The sequence below is a fragment of the Hippoglossus hippoglossus genome, chromosome 10 (assembly GCF_009819705.1).
Source record: "Hippoglossus hippoglossus isolate fHipHip1 chromosome 10, fHipHip1.pri, whole genome shotgun sequence".
In the NCBI taxonomy this organism is placed as follows: Eukaryota; Metazoa; Chordata; class Actinopteri; order Pleuronectiformes; family Pleuronectidae; genus Hippoglossus; species Hippoglossus hippoglossus.
The window spans coordinates 7,413,773-7,434,393 of record NC_047160.1 but is presented as its reverse complement, the minus strand read 5'-3'; the positions used below and the strand labels follow the sequence as shown (position 1 = coordinate 7,434,393).

At 43.6% G+C, this 20,621-nt stretch overlaps 1 protein-coding gene across 5 annotated transcripts in view; it reads right to left on the bottom strand.

Annotated features, from left to right (window-relative positions):
* The window catches only part of ppp3cb (protein phosphatase 3, catalytic subunit, beta isozyme), a 35,437-nt gene extending 17,150 nt beyond the window's left edge, over window positions 1-18,287 (bottom strand). For 2 of the 5 annotated variants that reach the window (XM_034598060.1, XM_034598064.1), the window contains exons 1-4: window positions 17,190-17,291; window positions 17,023-17,103; window positions 3,532-3,732; window positions 525-649 (exon numbers count right to left, since the gene is read on the bottom strand). In XM_034598060.1, the coding sequence (XP_034453951.1) occupies window positions 525-649; window positions 3,532-3,732; window positions 17,023-17,047 (351 nt within the window). In that variant the 5' untranslated portion in view covers window positions 17,048-17,103; window positions 17,190-17,291. Of the gene's footprint in view, window positions 1-524; window positions 650-3,531; window positions 3,733-17,022; window positions 17,108-17,189; window positions 17,292-17,740 lie in introns of those variants that run through there. The other 3 variants (XM_034598059.1, XM_034598062.1, XM_034598061.1) reach the window with 3 other exon arrangements.
* Window positions 18,288-20,621: the final 2,334 nt, after the last annotated feature.

The window sequence follows — 20,621 nt, the reverse complement described above, 5'->3', positions numbered from 1 at the left end:
CGAACTCACTCTATGTGACACATCATGTCCTGGTGGCTCAACAAGCTCAGACACTCACGTCTAAAGAATCAAATGTCCAAACAGCCCTGTGGATGGTCTCCTATCTCCTCTAGGCTTCCATACATATTTCAGCTAGCAGCATGTTCTACTCGTGTCAGTGACTACAGACCTTGAATCCTTCTTTGTCTGTTGTGTCCTATAGGAAAGCACAGGCTACTTAATCTGAATAGTGCCTGAAAGCTGATCTTTATATTGAGACTCCCTGTCCATGAAGTTTAGATTACATCACCTCAGTCTATGTGCACATTGTCAGACACACATTGCGGTGTGTCAATGCCAAACTAAAGTCCTGTAACTGTATACCACAGTGACATAAACCTCACCCCTGGAAAAGGCCTAATGGATTTGAGGGCAATAGTGCACTATCATTCAGTTGTAATCTCACTGTATATGTAATACAGTGAATACACACACAGCAAAATGGAGACGTGCCACAGTGAAGTGTGTACAGTGTCCATCCTCACCTCAATACTGAAGTAGCCCCTGTCCACATAGTCCCCCAGGAAGAGGTAGCGTGTGTTGGCAGGAGAACCTCCCACTTCAAACAACTTCATCAGGTCAAAGAACTGGCCATGGATGTCTCCACACACTGAGGACACAGCACACACATCATGAATACTCTGAGCTGCCACACAACTCAGCTAACAAATGTGGGGCCGTCTCTGCCTCGGTGGCTCCATATGGCCTGATTTGCATCTGCAGAGGTATATGTGTCCTGTGTACTGAGCTAGAAACCCCACTCATCTGTCTGATGAGAAAAAAACACAGAAAACACATGATAAAAAGGGTCTAGTGAGATCATTTGAAGGCCTTGGTTTGAAATGCATCAAGGATCTAAAAAAGGCTTCTAAAAATTAGCCTCTATATCAAAATTCTCTGCCAAATCACCTTTAATGCTTTAATTGCCGTGTGAGTATTTAGACCTGAAACAATTGGTAGAATAATTGTTGGTTAGTTCATCAATAGAAAATGATTGGGTGGCCAACTAGTAATTTGATTCATTTTTCAAGCAAATAATATTTTTATTAATATTTATAAAGCATATTTTTGGTTTAAATCATAGACTGTATATAAAGATGGACGACATGACAGATCCCCAAAAGTGAAGCCAAAGCGCCTTGATCGTCACGTAGTGGCAGGCTGATATATAGGTCATAAATCCTGCCTAACGTGGAGGGAACCTGGTCCAGACTAAAAACTCAAAGTACACGTCAAATACATTGATATTTTGGCTTCATGTGGTGACACGTTGTTCATCTGTACGTCTATGAAACATTTTGCAGACACAGCAAGTAATCAATAAATCAAGAAAATAACCAGCAAATTAATTCATATTGAAAATAAATAGTTTTAGCCCTAAGGCTTAGTTTGAGTTTACTGTTGTACTCCAACACCTGTAGTTTTTCAAAGCATCCTTTTCTGCTAACTTTCTGGATAGAGCCTCATCAGGTCGGATTCTGTTCATTCTTTTTCTGATTCTCTCGTCTGTGTTTCCCACAATTTCTTCAAGTGACATCCCGGAGAATTGGATCTAATTCAGAATAGGCTTCACATGCTGAACACTTTATATTCTGAAAGACGTCAGGACTGTGTCCATCTGTATGACGTGCCAGCAGACATCTTCCCATCCACCTCCCTCACCATCTGTCTGGCCTCTCCTTTCAATTGCAGTTGATGTCATAGTTGCCCCTCCGCAGCCATTATGCGATGGTCATTTCACATCTGTCTGGCGTCTGGCGTTTCTCCATCTGCTTGCCATGTTAATCTCTGTTTTTGTGTCGACTCCTCAGCATTCGCTTTAATTTGAACTGGGAATTGGGAATGCAAAAAATGGCATGAGCGAAAAACTGATCTGTACCCGTCGGCTTTCTCAGACCTGTCTCAGTATTCTTCCAGACGCCTTTGTGTGACACCCGAAAAGCCTGTCAGCTCAGATTTTACCCATTCACCTGCCCTTCTGTTCTATAGATGGCCGATCTTAGAGCATTTCTAGAGAGACTGCATCAAAGTGCTGTTTTCTGAATATCTTCTCAACATTACTGTTGCTTGTCTACATGGATCTGCACATCTTTCTGTAGTTTTATTGGTGAAATCTTTTTTAAATCAAACTTAGACGAAGTGTTTCTGGGTCAGAATCCGTACAAGTGGAGAAACTTGGAAACCGGGATCGATAGGTTGCTCCTTGGGAACGAGCAGGTTTTGAGAACCGCTGTACTGAGCTGCTTATGATCGACTGTCTCTCCATCTGCCTGTCTGTCTGTCTTCGTCCCCGAGGATCTGTACCTGTGAAAGCTGAGCGTTGTTCCCACACTGCGTGGGCCCGACAGCCCACTCAAAATTGTCTCACCCTTGCATAAACACACACATGTAGAAGCAGAGACAGACAAGTACATTAACTAGGTGGTGTCAGGAGGTTGAGATTGCCTGAGTCCGCCTGCCTGCTTGTCTGTCTACTCTGACATCGTCTACGAATCGTTTTCCATTTTGTTTCTCAATCTCCTCCTCCTCTCCACATACCCCCCGGTTCATACCATTTCCTTGGCAAGGGAATACATGCAGATATTACCAAAGCCAGCACCTGCTGCTGTGAGGTACATGAGGGCCGACTGGTTTTCTCAGTGATCTGCCACCAAATAACATTTCACATTAAAAGTGAGGGAGATTAATGAATCAGCCAATGTATCTGAAATCTGATTATTTCATAATTGCTAATATTCTGCCTTTTGTTCTGCAGCTCAATTCTCTGTGTCTCTGTGTGACTGTTTCTATCCGTGTCCTCGCTGTTGAAGTGCGTGATCTGTTGCCACTCATGCATGTATATAAACATCATTGTTTTTTCATGCAAGATGCCCCAGACTGTGCTTTGTAAACAATTTTTAAAGGAACAGTTCAACATTTTGGAAAATAACCTTATTCACCTTTTTGATTAGAGTTCCATGAGATTAAGATTAATACCAGGAGCAGATTTACAGTTTAAAATAAAGAGTAGAAACAGGTGGAAACATCTCGAATTAACCTGTCAGCACAAGTAAAGCTCACCAAGGCTACATCCATACAACTATATTCTTTGTTTGAAAACACAACAACTATTAACCTTATGTTATGCTCTGGAATAGTTCTTGTCCAGAGGTAGAGACTGCAGGACGTTACCACTCAATAAATAAATAGTTTGGCACATAGCTTAAAATTGGTTGAACAAATGACATATTAAAGTTTAATTGGTGAGCTAGCTGTTTCCCAGTTTCCAGTCTTTATGCTAAGCTAAGCTGTTTACATTAACTGTTGTATTTACTGTGCAGACATGAACCAGTGTCATAAGTTTCCTCATCTAACTAACAGATGAAAACAAGTACATATTTCCCTGAATGTCAAACTATGTAATTTACTGATATCAGGATTAGCTACTGTTATTGCCCTGTAATTCGTCACTATATTACAGACTTATTTCACTGTTTCATCACTGTACCATACCCGTGACTGGCGCCTCAATGTCCAACATAGTGCGCTCCTGGCGCAGAATGGCGGCACCCTCATCGATGATGCGCAGGGCCACAGCCTCCTCCAGTCGGCCCTCCTTGGTGAGATGAGCTTTCAGCATGTCCACCCGCGGCCGGCCCTCGGCGTCGAACACCTCCTTCATGGTGAGCCGGTGGGCCAGGGGGAAGGGGACCGCTGGAGACGGATGTTGGGAGTGATGGCCAGGTGGGCGAGGAGAGAGAAATGAGAAGGTGCAGAGAGGAATGGAGGCAGTGGATGGAGCCAGTGATGGAGAGAGGGAGATAAATTATAGCAGATATATGAGATTAAGAAAGAGGAGGAGTGTTTAAATCAGTGGATGTATGGGTGGAGGTGAAGTAGATTACAGAGGGAGTGAGAGATGTTGATGCAGGGAAAAGAGAGAAGAACATTTATTAAAATGCAGAACATGATTTATTGGCATTTCCTGTATACTTCAACAAGCTTGTCCACAAACATCAGCGGCCTTCAATCTTCACCATTATCCTGATCACACCTCTGCTGCAGGCTTTGACTGTGTGTGTGTGTGTGTGTGTGTGTGTGTGTGTGTGTGTGTGTGTGTGTGTGTGTGTGTATGTGTGTGTATGTATGTGTGTGTGTGTGTGTGTGTGTGTGTGTGATGTAAACCTAGGCGTGTTGTATTGAAGCAGGGGCTGCCAGAGTTATCAGGGCTGCCTGCCTCTGTTCTGCAGTAATGTCTTTCTTACATAATGAAGGCCCCCAGGGCGCTGCTGGAGAAGGGGGTTGACTGACGACGGGGGTGATACAGCAAGAGCGCACAGCTGCACGTGAGGAGTCACATACACACACACTTACACATACACACATACGAAAACACTCTCGACAAAATGCAGCCACGCACACAAGTGTTGTTAACAAACAGGCACAAACTCAGTGGCAAGAAACAAAAGGCAGGGGCACAGGGGCGCATGCGTACATTATGTATGGCACAATGGAACTAACATGCATGAACGCACGTGTGTGAGCCTATAGTGGCGCACACTCACATGCACACACACACACACATTGAAGCTCATAAAAGGTATTGTTATGCAGGATCCACAGAGCCTGTTGGAGCCCCACTAGTGCTAACACAGATAATGGCCTAGATCACACACTAAAAACTAGGCCTGGCTCTTTCACTCTCTCTCTCTCCCTCTACACACACACACACACGCGCGCACTTTCACTCTCTCACTTTTGTCTCTGTTTTGCACTTGCTCCTCTTGCCCCTTCTCTGTTTTTTTTTCTCTCTTTCTCTTGCTGCATCTCTCTCTCTCTCTCTCTCTCTTTTCCGGTCGCAGTGACAGGCTGCAGTCTTTGCTTTCACACTGAGGTCCATCATTACACTTTAATGTGATGCTCACATTTAGGAGTAAAAGCATTTCAACAACATCCACATGGAAGCAGACAGCATTGTTTTATGTAATCACTACTGAAACATCAGCAACGTTTAGCCGGAGCTATTGGGTGGGTGGGGGTGTTGAATAACCAATCATTTACAGTCAGTTTACAGTGTCATTAGGAAATCTTTCAAATATGTCTGTTGATAAAACGTATCTACATACCGCACCCCCTTTTCACAGCATTACACTGAACCCAACACTCTGAGATGTCCCAGCACACTACAAGCTGCCAGGCTGAAGGAGGTCTGTGTTCCATCTATTTAGAACAGTGGATTCTACACATTAACCCCAGTTTTGCTCTTCGGGTTTGGTCTGATGTTATATGTGAGAGGTTTTACGTACCCCAGGCTGTCAGAGAAAAAAAGCCAGAAGATGAATTACCATGCATGTTGGTATTTGTGTGACTTTGTATTTATAAGAGAAAACAACAAGTGTTCCTCCTCCTTCACTGTACTGTTATGTACTGTCCTGTATTACTGTACTGCACCACACTGCACTGTACTGTACCTCAAACGAATGATGCTGGAACATGTCATGTTAAGAATCTGCATGTATATTGAAAAAAACATAGATACTGTATGTACTGTATGTGTATTTCTGTTTTGAGGTAAAATTGAGCTTTCTGATCTGTGTGTGTGTGTGTGTGTGTGTGTGTGTGTGTGTGTGTGTGTGTGTGTGTGTGTGTGTGTGTGTGTGTGTGTAAGGTGGAGAGAGGGGTGAGAGGGAAGGAGTGTGAAACTCGTAAATTGTGAGAGCAGTGTGAAAGTAGGGCAGGTATGAGAGAGTGGAGAACAGCAGAGACTGAGCTTGGGGAAAGGAACTAAAGTTGGTAAAACTGTACTCGGCAGTTGGGGAATAGAAAGAGGAGAGGTTCAGAACCAACTCAGTCAAACCAAGAAGACGACTGATCGTCTGGTGTGCAAGACTCTGGCATTTTAGACAAACTCCAGAGGTTCAAGTATGATTGGAAGGCTAAAGACTGAGAGGAAAGCTTTCTGGGGCTTAGAGTTGTAAATTATGAAGAAACCTCGTCTGACGTTAATATTTATTCTGACATGAACTTGTAAAAAATGTTGGTGAAGTTTTTCTCCACATATCCAGTTTAACTTGTAAAAATAAGAGTTTCCCTTCCTAATAATTAAATACTTTCAAAATTAGAGCTCAACACTATGAATTTTAAGTTATTTCTAAAAATATATATTTTGATTATACATTTCATAGTGACCTTTTGTGCTGACCTAGTTTGTTTTCTTTAGGTGGCCAATTCAATTATTTGGAAAATATTTCTATGCAAATAGAGTATTTTTTCCTAATATTTCAGAAACAACGGTTTATTTACAGTGACATTATAGAACAAAAATATGAGATCATTATTTACAAAAACTCAAAAGAAATGCTTTTTGATCACTACATGGTGGTTGGAGGCAGTATAGGTCATAAATCCTGCCTCCGACGTGCAGTGGTTTTCAAACTTTTTCTGCCCAAGGCAAAAAATGCAGGGCACACCTGTATTCTTATTCATGCAAAACCACTGTTATCCACTTTTTACCATGTTTCTCTCTTTTATTAAGTTGCTCTCCTTCTCACTGGCTGTCAATCAAGGTCTTTGATGTGTCAAACATTAATAATTCCCACCATCTGACCGCTGTGCCAACGGCAAAAATTAAGTTAAAAATAACTGATATGATAAATTAAAAAGTAATTCAAAAATGTTTGTTTCAGGGCTCCAGACTTACTTTTTACATTGGTTGCACCGGTGCGCCTACCTTTTATATTTAGGTGCACCCATAATACACCTATTATACCTTTTCTTGACAGTTCCCATATGCATTGGTAATTTCTTTACTGGGGCTGGGTTCGATGCTATTTGATTTGTTTGAATATCGATTAAGTTAAAGATCTTTCAGTGTAGAATCAGTTTTGCCTGGATATGAAAGAAATTCTCGGAGATCGAAAGCTGTAAACTGTACAAGGAAACCTCTAACTTTGTGCATTCTCAAAAATATTAAGTTCGGTCCTTCATAATAATCAATGTGTGTGTGTGTGGGTGTGTGTGGGTGTGTGTGTGTGTTTGTTTGTGCTCGGCACATTTTCAATGTGTTTAAATAATGTGTTTAAGTACCTAAATACTCATAAACTCTCCAGTAAATCAAACAAACACAAAGTAAACATCACTACTGTTCAGGTCCTAATATGTCAATGTCAACTTTATTTATGTAGCACATTTTAAACAACTTGGTTGACCAAAGTGCTTCACAAAGTAAAAGGTACAACAAGAAAAACAGCAACACGCAATGCATCAAAATACCAATGGTAAAAATAAATAAAGCTCTCAACTCGAGAGAAAGGCCAAAGGGAAGAGATGTGTTTTTAACAATGATTTGAAGTGTGCTATAGAGAGGGCAGATCTAATATGGAGCGGTAAGCCTGATTAGTGTTGGTGTTTATAGTTAAAGTGTAAAGTGAGTGCAGGTCAGCAGCAGCGTCGAGGGAGGACACTGAGACAGAGACTCTGACATGGTACAAACCAACAGCTGCTTCTGCTCTGATCCTGAAGCAGCGGCGCTAATAATTTTACTGCGTTGGTCCAAAGTGGAAAACCTTCATTCAAACTTTTTGTTTCTACTGTTCGACATGCATTGTTCCGTTCACCTCCTCTTCTCCCTCATCTCTGCTTCATGTGAGTCAGTGTGAGTAAGTGGGGGAGGGGCCAGCCCAGGGCCCCATTTAGGTAGTCCTACACTGATGTATGTCAGGTGTTCATTTTTTAGGGAAATTTAATTTAATTTAGTTATTTGATGCTATAAAAACAGGGTGAAACGTCATAGCACCGAGCACAAAGTACAGCTGAGGCTGATGGGAAGCATGAGTTCTGCAGGTTCTTTTTATTTTTATGAAAGCAATGGATACATTTCAATTTGATCATGTTGACATGGGATGTCAGGGGATCATCAAAGATGTTCGGATTCCTTCTCTGAGCACTGGGAGCATCTGCAGCAAAAAGTTGTCAAGGAAAACCAAAAATGTCAAAGTTATGGAGGTGTCACAGGAGACAGGGATACTGATCAACAGTAGTTACGTACTAGTCTGAATCAATGTGTCGAATGCACTGACAGACTGATATTGCTACGCCTACACCTGCTAGTGTGGCGCAACAGACACACACAGCACTGTTCTCATATAAATATAGGGGAAGTTTTAGTTTTACCAAACAAAAACAAAAAAGAAGCTCAGTTCAGTCAATTCAAAATATAAATAGTAACCGCAGATCACTTCTATCTGCAGAGGTTTCATTTTATTATCAACAGATGTTTTTTTTATCACAAGGGCGTCTAGTTAAAGTTCAATCACTAAACTGAACCTGGCATGATGGCTTATAAAGAGGGACCACAGAGATGAACATTTTTTTTTTTTAAATGATGTTTGGGTTCCCGACAAAGGATCATTATGTATCATTGGACGACAAAAAGAACAAACTGTACAAATTAAGTGCTTGAGCTTGTGCGGAACAAATTGCACCCACTGACGATTCAATCCATTTGAGCGGTTTGAAGTGGAGTGGTGGAACCAGCCAACTTAGAGTCTCACTGTGTGAGACCAGAGATCAGCCACAAGTCTGGGTCGTTTGTTGCTGCACAAGAAATGACGCAAGATATGCAGCAAGAAAACAAGCAGCAGGGCTTCACTGTTTTCTTTGGTGAGAAAGTCACATCATTCACCAGGGCCCCGGACGTTTCAGGATCAGTTTTGATCATCTACTATAAAAGGTAGTCTTTGATATCAGGTTATTTCTTACTCCATAACTCACTAACACTGTTTTCCCAAACTGTTCGAGAATTTGATATTGTTGCTCGAGGGGTAGGATTCTCACTTAGGGTGCAAGAGATCACGTGTAAAACTCCTGGACAAGCCTTTGACATTAAGATCTCGCACTGTTTACAGCGCCAAGTTTTTCAGCTTCATCAAATGAGTGTCTCATCGATACGTGTTACTGAGTTGACCTCTTCTCCAGAGCAGGACCGGATCGAGACTGCTCAGATTGGGGGGGGCAATTATAAATTTGGGTTGGGCACCTTTTCACACTGGACTTAGTGCTGAGAGTTTTTCCAAGTTTTAAAGAACGCTACACAATAGCAAATTCAACCAGCTTGTGGTATAATAATTCTTTTTTTATAAAAAAAATTGTGATGCACAGTCTAGCGCCACAGAACATTTTTACTCCTGCACAGAAGCAGACATGCAGGTGATGAGTTCCAGTCAGGAAGCTGTGAGCGGGCAATGCTGGCACACACATGAGCTGATGTTATGACTGTATCACTGATGGATGAATTCTCATACTTAAAGCATCTGATGCTACATGACGCTCTGTGGACGTTCAGTCAGGAAGACTTGTGCATGCCTCTTAAGTCACAGTTTCCCGTCATCTCTAGGCTCTGTCATCTCATTCTCTCTATTCATGCAATCACAACATGACACGTTGACCTTGAGCCAATCGCTTGTAAGCTCACCTCCACCCCTGCACCAGTACAACTCTGGATACCTGGTCATCTCCCTTCAAACCATTCAATCAGAAGCCTTCATGTCTTACATCATCACATCCGAAGCACCTAACTCATAGGACCGCTTAAATGATGTTCTACTTCCTGCCAGGGTCTAACTGCCAAAGTCCCTCCATTCACATAAATGTGATTTTATTTGAATTTACTCATTTCATATGTTTCTCTGTAAGGCGCACCTGAATAAAAATAAGGGATGTTCTAGTAAAAATTATGAGCAAATTAAACCCTAAATTATTCAAATACAGACCCAGGGGTAGACCAGAAATGTAAAGGTAGCTATAGGCTAATGCACCATGAAAGCCTTTGTCAACTGATGGAGAGAGTTACTTTATAAGTAGCAACAGAGAACAAGTTAATTATGTATGATCAATATATGAACTCTGATGTTTTTGCTGATTGCCTAATCTGAGCAATGTGAAAATCAAAAGTAAAATAGTGTCAAAGTGATTCTGCATCATTGCTACATGTCAGCAGTGGAGGGAGCTTTGACCTATGATGAACTCACATCATAAACGCCACACTTCTTGAGTAAAGTCACGATGATGATGAACTCAGTGAAAAAAAAAGGAATTCATCCAGGACTGTCATTTTCACTGAGTCAACCAATCACAAGATGCACGGCTGGCAGCGTGTGAGGTGAGATGGACTGAGCAGTGAGAGATGAGCGAAGAGGTGAAACAGGTTTTTAGCCTCTGCCTAATGTACTTTGTCCTGTTTTTGTCTTCTGGCCCACTCCCCACAGTCCAACTCCCCCGCGTGGAATCTATTAAGCACCAAAGCTGCCAGCTCAGCCAAAAATCTCCACATCACAGAGTGGCGAGGGGGGGAAGCCTGAGAGAAAATCTATGACATAGCTTTTAACCAAATCTCCTTTATTTGTTTGGGTTGGCCTAATAGCCTAACTGGAGCAGAATCTGATCAGAATCATCTTGTTATTGTGTGAGCCCTTCCTAATGGCTAAAGTTAATTATGGGGGAATATTTCATCCGTTTTTAATAACACTGGGACACCATTCACAATCAGAGGGGCTGCTGCAGGATGGAGGACGTGACTGTGAGCGAGAACAGACATACTGCAGAAGGTAGAAGTCTCTCATGATCCCTGTGTCCTCATTTGTGTCTGTCCTTGGAATCTAGCTAAATATGGCTTAATAGGTATAAAACAGCACAACCCTGTGTTTCTCCATCAACGGAGTAGGAATTTATCTTCGGAGGCTGAACAGTGAATATGCCAGAAGTTAAATTACAACAATTCATTTGGTCAAAATGTTACACATGCATTGATCACAGAAGCATCATAAACAGCCTGTATGTGCTGTATTGGGATTGAATGAATTCATGACAGTGCAGTACAGTGTCAGCCCAGACTGTAGCTGGCTGGTGACATCGACCAGAAGTGATGGCATTCCTGTATGCATGTGTGTGTGTGTGTGTTTGTATGTTAGATGTGTTGCCCTCAGCAGGACCTCATCTAAAGTGATTACACAGACATCTCCTGAGATCAGTCCGTCCTGCTGCCTGTCTCAGCAGGAATACATGAAGGAGGGAGGAAAGAGTGAGATCAGCGTGTGTGTGTGTGTTAATCTACCATCTTTGACCCAGATCAGCTAACACAGATACATGGGTCTTTGAAGGTGGTGGAGGGGGGACAACTAAAGAGGCGTTTGAAGTCATTCAATTAATGCACACTACACACATGAAGGACCATCTGTGTTCACACACACACACACACACACACACACACACACACACACACACACACACACACGAACAGAGACAACGGCCCATCCCCTACCAGCCTGTCCTCATTAGACAATCCCCCCCCCCCTCTCTCTCTCTCTCTCTCTCTCTCTCTCTCTCTCTCTCTCTGGAGTACCTTTCATATAAATAGCCGTTGCCCTGCCACCCTCCCCATAGGGCACACACAGACCTGTCAGGGTGGGACCCCTGACTCCCAAGAATAACATCAGAGTCCAACCACACACACACACACACACACACACACACACACACACACACACACACACACACACACACACACACACACACACACACACACACACACACACACACACACACACACACACACACACACACACACACACACACACACACACACAGCTCACATAGGGCTCTGAGGGAACCAAGGGGGAATGGGACAGTATGTTACACTAAAAGGAAATATGCCCAGTGTGCCTCGAGCCTTGCCAGAGGTGGTGTGTGTGTGTGTGTGTGTGTGTGTGTGTGTGTGTGTGTGTGTGTGTGTGTGTGTGTGTGTGTGTCTGTGTGCTACATTCATGCATGTGTGCAAGTTGGGTATGGCTTTTTTATGAACTCTCTTCACACATTCCCCGATATGTTCAAAAGGCCAGAACTTACAAAAGACGTATATCCCCTTTACACTATTTGCACTTGCATAATATTACTTAATAGGAAGTACTTTATCAAGGTGAGGCACGGGATCGAGACCTGTAGTTTCAACAAAAAATGTTGCTATATTTCTATTTGAGGATGTTATAACATGACTGCCCTAACTGTATTCTCTGGCACTTTAGTGCGCAGGCACCCTACCTAAGACATTTGACAGTAAAATTGTCTCTCTGTCACTCTGCCCGACATCATGCTAGCATACATGTTGTGTGCTAAGTAATCATATGAAAGACAATGTCCTAAAAGCGACGCGTCAAGCAAGTGAGCCTGGATGGTGACTGAGTTAAAACCTCTCCTGATGTAAGACAAACAAAAACAGCCAAAATCATCCACCTCTTAGGCCGTGTACCTTGTGTTTAATAAAAAAAGGGGGGAAAAAGGACACAACACACAAATGGATGCCTTATTTTCACTAGTACATTGACCGTAAACAATTTTGGATCACTAAAAGGTTTATTTCTATACATTGGATAACAATTATCCCTTGCAATTTGACCTAGTTATACACTATATGCATTGTTACAGTCAAGACTAAGTTATAATATAACTACCAATACATTGACTTTTTTATTAGATGAACCAGTGTAATCAGATGCAACCAATGCAATCCTAATAAATCTTATAATCTTCCTCTGTATTAACATGGTGTCAGAAAGGTTTTGATTCACCTTTACGGGCATTTCACAGATCTTTCTCACGCTGTTCAGTTTGAATTGTCACAGCAAGAAAAAGTATGGGTGTTACTAATTGCAATGATGATGCTTCTATGCCATTAAGGTGAACTGGTCGTCCATGACAATGAGCCAGCAGGCACATTACGAGGTCCCTGACACCTGAATGAAACACATAGATGCAGCACAGACATCATCAATGTTATTAGTCACACTTCAAAATATGAGAAAGGGCTACTGGACAGTATCATGTTATGAGATAGTCTTAAGTCTCATTTATGCTGCCTTTATGTTCGAAGAGAGATACGTCTGTTTCAATTGATGTAACCGTCACAACCCGCATACTTTCATGTGTCATTTATGTTGGCATGGTTGTTAAGCAATACATCCACAAGAGGGCAGCGCAGAGCTGAGAGTTTCTGACAACAACAAACTTGGCGAGGGTGGAGGAGGTTATGATAATTACCTCTTGTAAAGTAACATCATATAGACGGCTGTAGTTTCTAAACAACTCACAAAGTCTTCAAAAAGTTCCACCATTGTTGAAATGTCTTCTTCTTGTCTTCTGAACTACTGGCAACACTGCCCCCCCCATGATTTCCTGTGGTACTGCTCCGTTTTGCCTGTTTCGTCAGTCAGTTAGATTTCAGAAGACGTGCACAACTACGGACGAAAATAATGCAGAGTACAAATACATGGCTCAGCTGTCTCTACTTATATATCTAACGTTTGACATAAATGAGCTTTTAATATATTATGTCCACCCACATACACATTACCTGTTCACCTGCTGAAAGCTGACTTAGCTGATAAACTTATATATTTTTAAATATTAAAATCTTGAATCTATGTTTCTGCTGGTCTCCCCATGTTTTCCCACCTTCTGATGATCTGTCTCATCAAATAAACAGTGTGACCACCAACTATTATTCTCAGGATCTGCTCTTCAGATTTATGTCCGATGTCCATATGTTCACTGATGTAAAAAAAAAAAAGTTTGTCTGAGGTATTTATTTTACAATTATATAAAATGTGGAAAAACAAGCTAGTCCTCAAATTTAAGAAGCTATAACCATGAAATGCATGGTCAGTCGGCTGGTCACACTAGTCCTATATGCCAACAGACCCTTTTATACACTTGACATTTTGACATGTGCAAGTGTAACTAATAACATTAACAATGGTATCTTTCCATGTCAGTGACCCAGCGTGCACACGACCCTGACACAAGCTGTTATATGGAAAGCAACCATCAGCAATGCTACTAATTATAACTGTGCGTATATTGTGATAGAATGACTGCCATGAATAAAATCTATATATATTTTATTTTTATTTAGCCAAGAAAGTCCCATTGAGATTAAGAATCTCTTTTTAAAGGGAAACCTGGCCAAAATAGGCAGCAGCACAGGTAAAAACACGTGTTACACACAACCAGATAAGTTTAAAACAGCAACATCTTATAGAATCTGCCTCCAGTTCTTTTATTCTAGTTTAAAAGGCGTTTAGTGAGATTAATTCGCTGAGCTTTAAGTCCTTCTGTAATAAATTCTGCGTGGTAGGTGGAGACTAAGCAAAAGCCCTTTTCCCAATTTCTGTGCGGACATTTGGAACAGAGAGTAAAAAGAAGTTCTGTGAACGCAGAGAGTAATGTCCAATACATGTTTGCGTATTGCAGACATACAGGTAATGACGGAGCAGGCCCAGAAGCTCCTTACATATAAAGTTGTACCAGTGGCAGAGCCTACGGGTGGCCAGAGCAGGGCATCCTACCCGAGAGTAAAACTCAGGAGGTGATGCCTTATGACTTGTGACTCAAGCGTTAGTCCATTTTAGTCCAGTATCAACTGGAATCATACAACTCTTTAGGTGGGAACCAAAGGTTACATTTTTACACATTTTTAACAACTTTAAACTGTCATTGATTTGTAGTTGTGTGCTTTGGCCATGTCCAGTGTTTGTATCTATATCTGGACCCTGTTTCTGACCCCCAGTTCAGGATTCTAGGAAACTGACAGCATGATTAGACCCTGCAGATACACCAACCTCCATGTGCATAGTACATCCATATTTGTATTTGTTGCTGTCACTTGAATCCAGGTTTCCGTGCTGTACCCTCAATGGTACAAGGAGATGGAGAGCAGTGTGTCTCTCTCTTCTTTGTGTTACTGATGGTAAAATAGGATCCATAATGTTGTAGAAACAGGTAAGGTTGTAGCATGAAGTGGAAGGAAGAGAACTTACTTTGTGTTCCTGCAAACTGTGACAAGTTCTGTTCTGTTCAAGACTACGATAAAATAACTAAACCTTTAGGTAAGCTTCACAAAGCTTGCACAAACACACCTACACGCACACACACACACACACACATGGGTTTGCATGATAAGTGAATCAAAAAAGGGTGTGAGAAGTCTGTTGGTCAAGTAACAGAGGACTGTCTTGCTGCTCAGCTCTGTGAAACACTATGTCCCTTATGCGTTTTTCTTTTTTCTCTCTGTCTCTCTCCCTGTTTCTCTCCCTGTTTTTCTCTCTCTCTCTTTCTCCCTCTGTGCCTCTCACTCCCTCTCGCTCCAGCTATTTCACCTCCTCCGTGGCCTTGTCACAATCTCTCCTTCCCTCTCTCCCTCACCTCGCCCCCACACTCTCTGCCCTACTGTCCGTTTGTCTCGGTATGCTTTGTCCTTTTTGGCTCCATCTCTGTGCACTGCTCTCCGTGTGTGTGTGGGGGGGACACTACCAGGCACATCCATCCGCCACGCAGGAGTGACGTCCCTTTGAGTCCCCACATCATCCCACTCTCCAGCCCCGTATACAGCTAAATCTTTACCGTGTTCTGCTGCATGTGTTTGAGAGAAGGTGCATTTGTTTAGGTGTGTGAGTGTGCATGTGTGACGGATGATGCATGAGAATATGGGCCACTTAGTTTGTTCCAGTGTTGAAGCAGCAATTGGCGGCCCAGCTGCTACAACACACATGCACACGGAGATAAAGATGTAAAAATACACACTCATAAAGAGGCGATACTCATTTGGAGGTTTTAGGCAGATTACTGACTGATGTGGGAGAGTGGTGTGGGGTCAGTATTCAGTTGGTTGCAGGGGACCCAGATTTGCTAGCACCACCCCTGCACAACTGCATCCGTGTACAGGCCAGTTACACGCACACACACACACGCACAGCCATACTGTAGGCATATGCAAATGCAGTCCTGAAATCCTACGTGCAAAAACTGCAAAAAGCCCCCCCCCCCCCAAGCCCCCAAGCTCACGCCCCCCACCCCCTTTCCCAAGCACGGAGACGAGGCATGCACGCACGCGCGGAATACCGGGGCATGCCCGAGCGGCGCATCCAACTGTCAGCTCCGCTTCTTCCGGCAGAGAGACCTTGTGAGTTTATTAAGCGGAGCCAGTGGGAGAGACAGAGCCAGCCAGGCGTCGTCGCATGTGACAGGGCGGCCGTGCGTGGAGGAAGCGCCGCTGCCGTGCACAGCCCCACTGTGACCCGATGAGCACGGCAATCTGTGCAAGCTCCGCGGATCACAACCCGAGCGCAGCCCCTCCTCGCCTCGCCTTCCCCATATATTGGCCGCCCACGCGTAAAAGCAGAAACAGACACTCGCATAAACACATTAAATATTCCATAATCCAATGATTCAATAATACTGTTAAAGGCGGCAGGCAGCATCCTCTTGGGGCAGAGAGGCTCGGATACCCAGTCCAGCATCTCTATCAACTCCATTTTGTTCTCCCATTTGACACTCAGGGAAACCAGTGGGTAGAGGGGGAAGCCAGGGAGACCTTTACGGAGACGTGGAGGAGCAGTACGCACGGGAGAGGCACAGTCACCCGTTGACATTCAGGCCTCACGGAGGAAACGTCGACTTAAAATGACTCGCAGATCCATCGTGCGCACACTGGCGGCTTTTCAGCGTGACATCAGCAAACATCGGCAGAATTTCACCCAACAAGGCCCGGGGAACTAAACCCAAACTCGCGGGTGCGATGGTGCGCACTCGGCCTGATGGCAAAGTTGCCAGCAGCCTCCACCTGCCGTTCACACCAATCGATTCCCAGACTTTTGGCTCCGATTTGGGCTAAAAATAAAACTAGACCGCAAATGTAGGCCACCCTATGGAAGTTTAGTCGGCACGTCCAACACCGAGGCACCGCTACGACGCACAGCCACACACACTGCATGCGATGCAAAGACAGAAAGCGGAGAAATCCTTGAGAACCTCCAAGTGACAAGTCCTCCACAGCATCTCACCCTCCCTGCCTCCCCTTCTCTCCCCCTGCTTACATGCACCATCATCCCGTGACACCACATCCACAGCAGAGCCACAACAACCAAGGATCGCAGGTTACGCGTAACATGTATTTACCTTTATGTCTGCCTTTCGCTGTCATCGTCACACTGCTTGATGTTTCATTGGAACAAGATGCTCATCTCCCTCTCTCTCTCTCTCTCTCTCTCTCTCTCTCTCTCTCTCTCTCTCTCTCTCTCTCTCTCTCTCTCTCTCTCTCTCTCTCTCTCTCTCTCTCTCTCTCCCTCCCTCCCCTGCTTTTTGCCCCCCTCTCTCTACCACTCTCTCGGCTGTGTCTCTGTAGGGTATTATTCAGTAACACGAAACCACCGCTAGGAGTGGATCGCGTAAATGGAGCTCATGCAGCACAGGGGTGTCGCACAATAGCTTTGGCTATACATAGAGGGGGAGACATCCCCCCCCCCCTTAGAAAATGGGGTAATGCCTCGGTGAGGGGGTGAATTCAAATAGAATAACGAGGGAAGACCCTGATTATGGCGCACCGTGCTGGGTATGCCCCCCCACCCCCTTTCCCTCCATCACCAACTCCTTCCCCCCTCAAAGGTTCATGGGCACATGCATATTGACTCGCCACTCAAATTGTCATCTTTTATTACAAGGTGCTATGATTATAATAATACACGGGGATGGGCTCAGAACAAAAAAAGAAGAACATGCGAATCCGAGACGGTGGTGAAACGACAGGGATGCAAACTGAAATGAACGATGAGCAGAATCATTGGCACAGAGGAGGCTCTCACTGGCCGTGCAGGTTTCTGGTTTTTGGCATGCCTACATTTGATCACCCGGTCGGCGGGACTTGCGCTGCAGTCGGACATCCTGGAGTCGGGACGGGAGTTGGGGGGGGGGGGGGGGGGGGGGGGGGGGGCTCGCGCTCTCTCTCTCTCTCTTTCTTTCTCACTCTCTCTCTCTTGCTCTCTCTTCTGTCACGGGCCGAGCCCGTGATGTCGGGTCCTCCGGCGGGCGTCGAGGATGATGTGCGCGGTAGCTGGGTGCCTCTCTCGCTGCAGCAGTGGCATCACTCGGTGGAGTCTCCGTGCGCTCTGGGACGGGGGAAGCCTGCTGCGGTGACTTGGGGGGAGGATTGGTGGATACCTAGCTGCCGCTGTTGTGGCATGCTTGGTCCCCAATTTTTTTGTGTGTCTTCTTCTTCTTTTTGAGAGGGGGCGGGACGGGTGGGGGGGCGAGGGGCTGCTGGTGTAGCGGTGGCGATGGTGAAATAAGAAGTGGGGAGAGGGGGTGGAGGGGGCAGACTCTGGAGGTTAGATGGCGAAGGGACGCCGTGGAGAGACGAGAGAGACGCGCAGGATCTGCTCTGCCTCTCCAGGACGCCTCTGTGCGCGGGGCCGTGCAGCTGGCAACACCCCGGAATGGCGAAAGAAGGAACTCCCACGCAGAGTCACGCACAGGCGGGAACAGTGGAACACACACACGCACACACACACACACACACACACACACACACACACACACACACACACAGATACATTCACTCATAAACACACACACAAACACAAACACATAGTGCTACATTCACTCATAAACACACACCCACACATATAGTGCTTCATTCACTCATAAACACACACACACACATATAGTGCTTCATTCACTCATAAACCCACACACACACATATAGTGCTTCATTCACTCATAAACACAAACACACACATATAGGCCTACATTCACACATATTTGCACATTTATACACAGTACACACACACACATATAAAGCAACATAAACACATACAGGCCTACATATGCATACACACATACATACATGCACATTTATTTATATAAATGTGCATGTATGTATGTGTGTACACACACACACACACACACACCCATACTGCCATCCTGTGGAGGCATTGATTACAGGGCTTTCCCTCCTTAACAACCTTGTGGAGTGTTTGTGCGTGCGTGTGTGCGTGCACGTGTGTGTAACTGTACAGTAGGCTATTTGACAGATGATCACGTGGTCCCATAGGATGGTGTCTTCTTTCTGAAATACAATCTGGAATAAACCAATGGATGAAGGTGATTTAATATTAATCCAGTGTCTCTTGGGTGCATTGGATATAATATTGACTGATGTGACAGAATGGGCATTTTATACATAAACCAATTTTATTGAGTTTATCAATTAATCCAAATGTATGTGTTGCACATTGCACATTTCATACAAAGTGAACACAATGTATTTTAGACAAGCACATGGGAACCACAGTAAAACAAACAATTAATATAAATATGAGATAAGATAAAATAATTCACCCCCTGCACAACCATCCACACACACATATAGACATGTGTCCGTACAACACGCCCACTTTCATACACCCAAAGACAAAAGAGACAGAGGAAGAGATGAAGGCACAGACAGCTCAGGCCTGAACAGGAAGGTCTAAGACAACACATTTATGGTCCATCTTATATCATCAGGCAGTTTTTCCCCCAGATTTACTTTTTAACATGGGCCCAGTCAAGAGACCACTGTCTGATAACCGTTCTAGAGGGTTTGTAAGCAGCGAGCAGGTCAGAGAGAGCTATAAGAGTTAGTTTATTAAGTGATTTTTAGTGAGCAGTATTTTGAAATAATGTCTATATTTTATCAGAAACCAATGAAGTGATCTAAGTGTGGGAATAACATGTTCAGTTTTTTCTTACCTCAGTGAGCAGTGATTAATATGAGCCGGAGTCGTCCCATAGTGTTTTGGGGAAGACAAAGAGGAGATTACATTCTAGCCTCAAGGAGAATAATGATTGAACCAGTTTTTCAGCATCTGCCTGAGACAACATGGATTTACTATTGGATATGTTTTTAGATGACAAAATCTGAGTTATACTAGTGATGAGGTTTGTAAAGTTGCTTTCAGAATAAAAGATAACTGGACTGGAGACAGAGACCTGGAAGAAACTGATATTTTCTCTCTTATACTACAGTGCAAACAACAGGGTCCTTTGTTTCACAAAAGGATGTTAACAAGACAGCGTCCACCAAGCCCACTGTGAGGTATTATAGTAGGCCTACAGTAGACAACTAAATTGTTGATGCATACTTACTGGGACAAAAAATGTGAACATTGGCCAGAAGGTGGCCCTAAAGAAGAGGAAACTATGGTCTCTGAGCAGAGGCCAGTCGGCACATCTCTGACTCACAATCCCACTGTCGGTACAAGTGACATCAGTCTAAAGCACAAATTATACCTTCTGTATCTGGATAGTTTCAATGTAGATTTTATCATCTGTCTCTGTCTCTTATCTGGTCCTTTAGCTGCACTCTTCTTGTCTGGCTCTGCTGAACTTCTGATCTGATCTGTGTGCCGTGGAAGATTCCTGACATTTGCAGCTGCTAATGAACTGAGCCGACAGCATCATGTGAAAGGTAAAACAAACGTACACATATACAAGACTGGAACTTTTTTTATAGTAGCATATGCCATTGTTTTCTTCTTGGACCATACAAAGAGGTCAGCGGACGCTAAAAGGAATTTGTTTAATAACCAACTAAATGGAGGCTACTGAAGTCATGCAATTGTATTTTGCAATTAATCTGAAGTTTGTTTAAATTAAGTTATGTTTCACACCATAATTAACATTGATCTAGTTTTTTTTTAATCAAAAGTATGGGAGTAATTAATAGCATTACTTTAGAT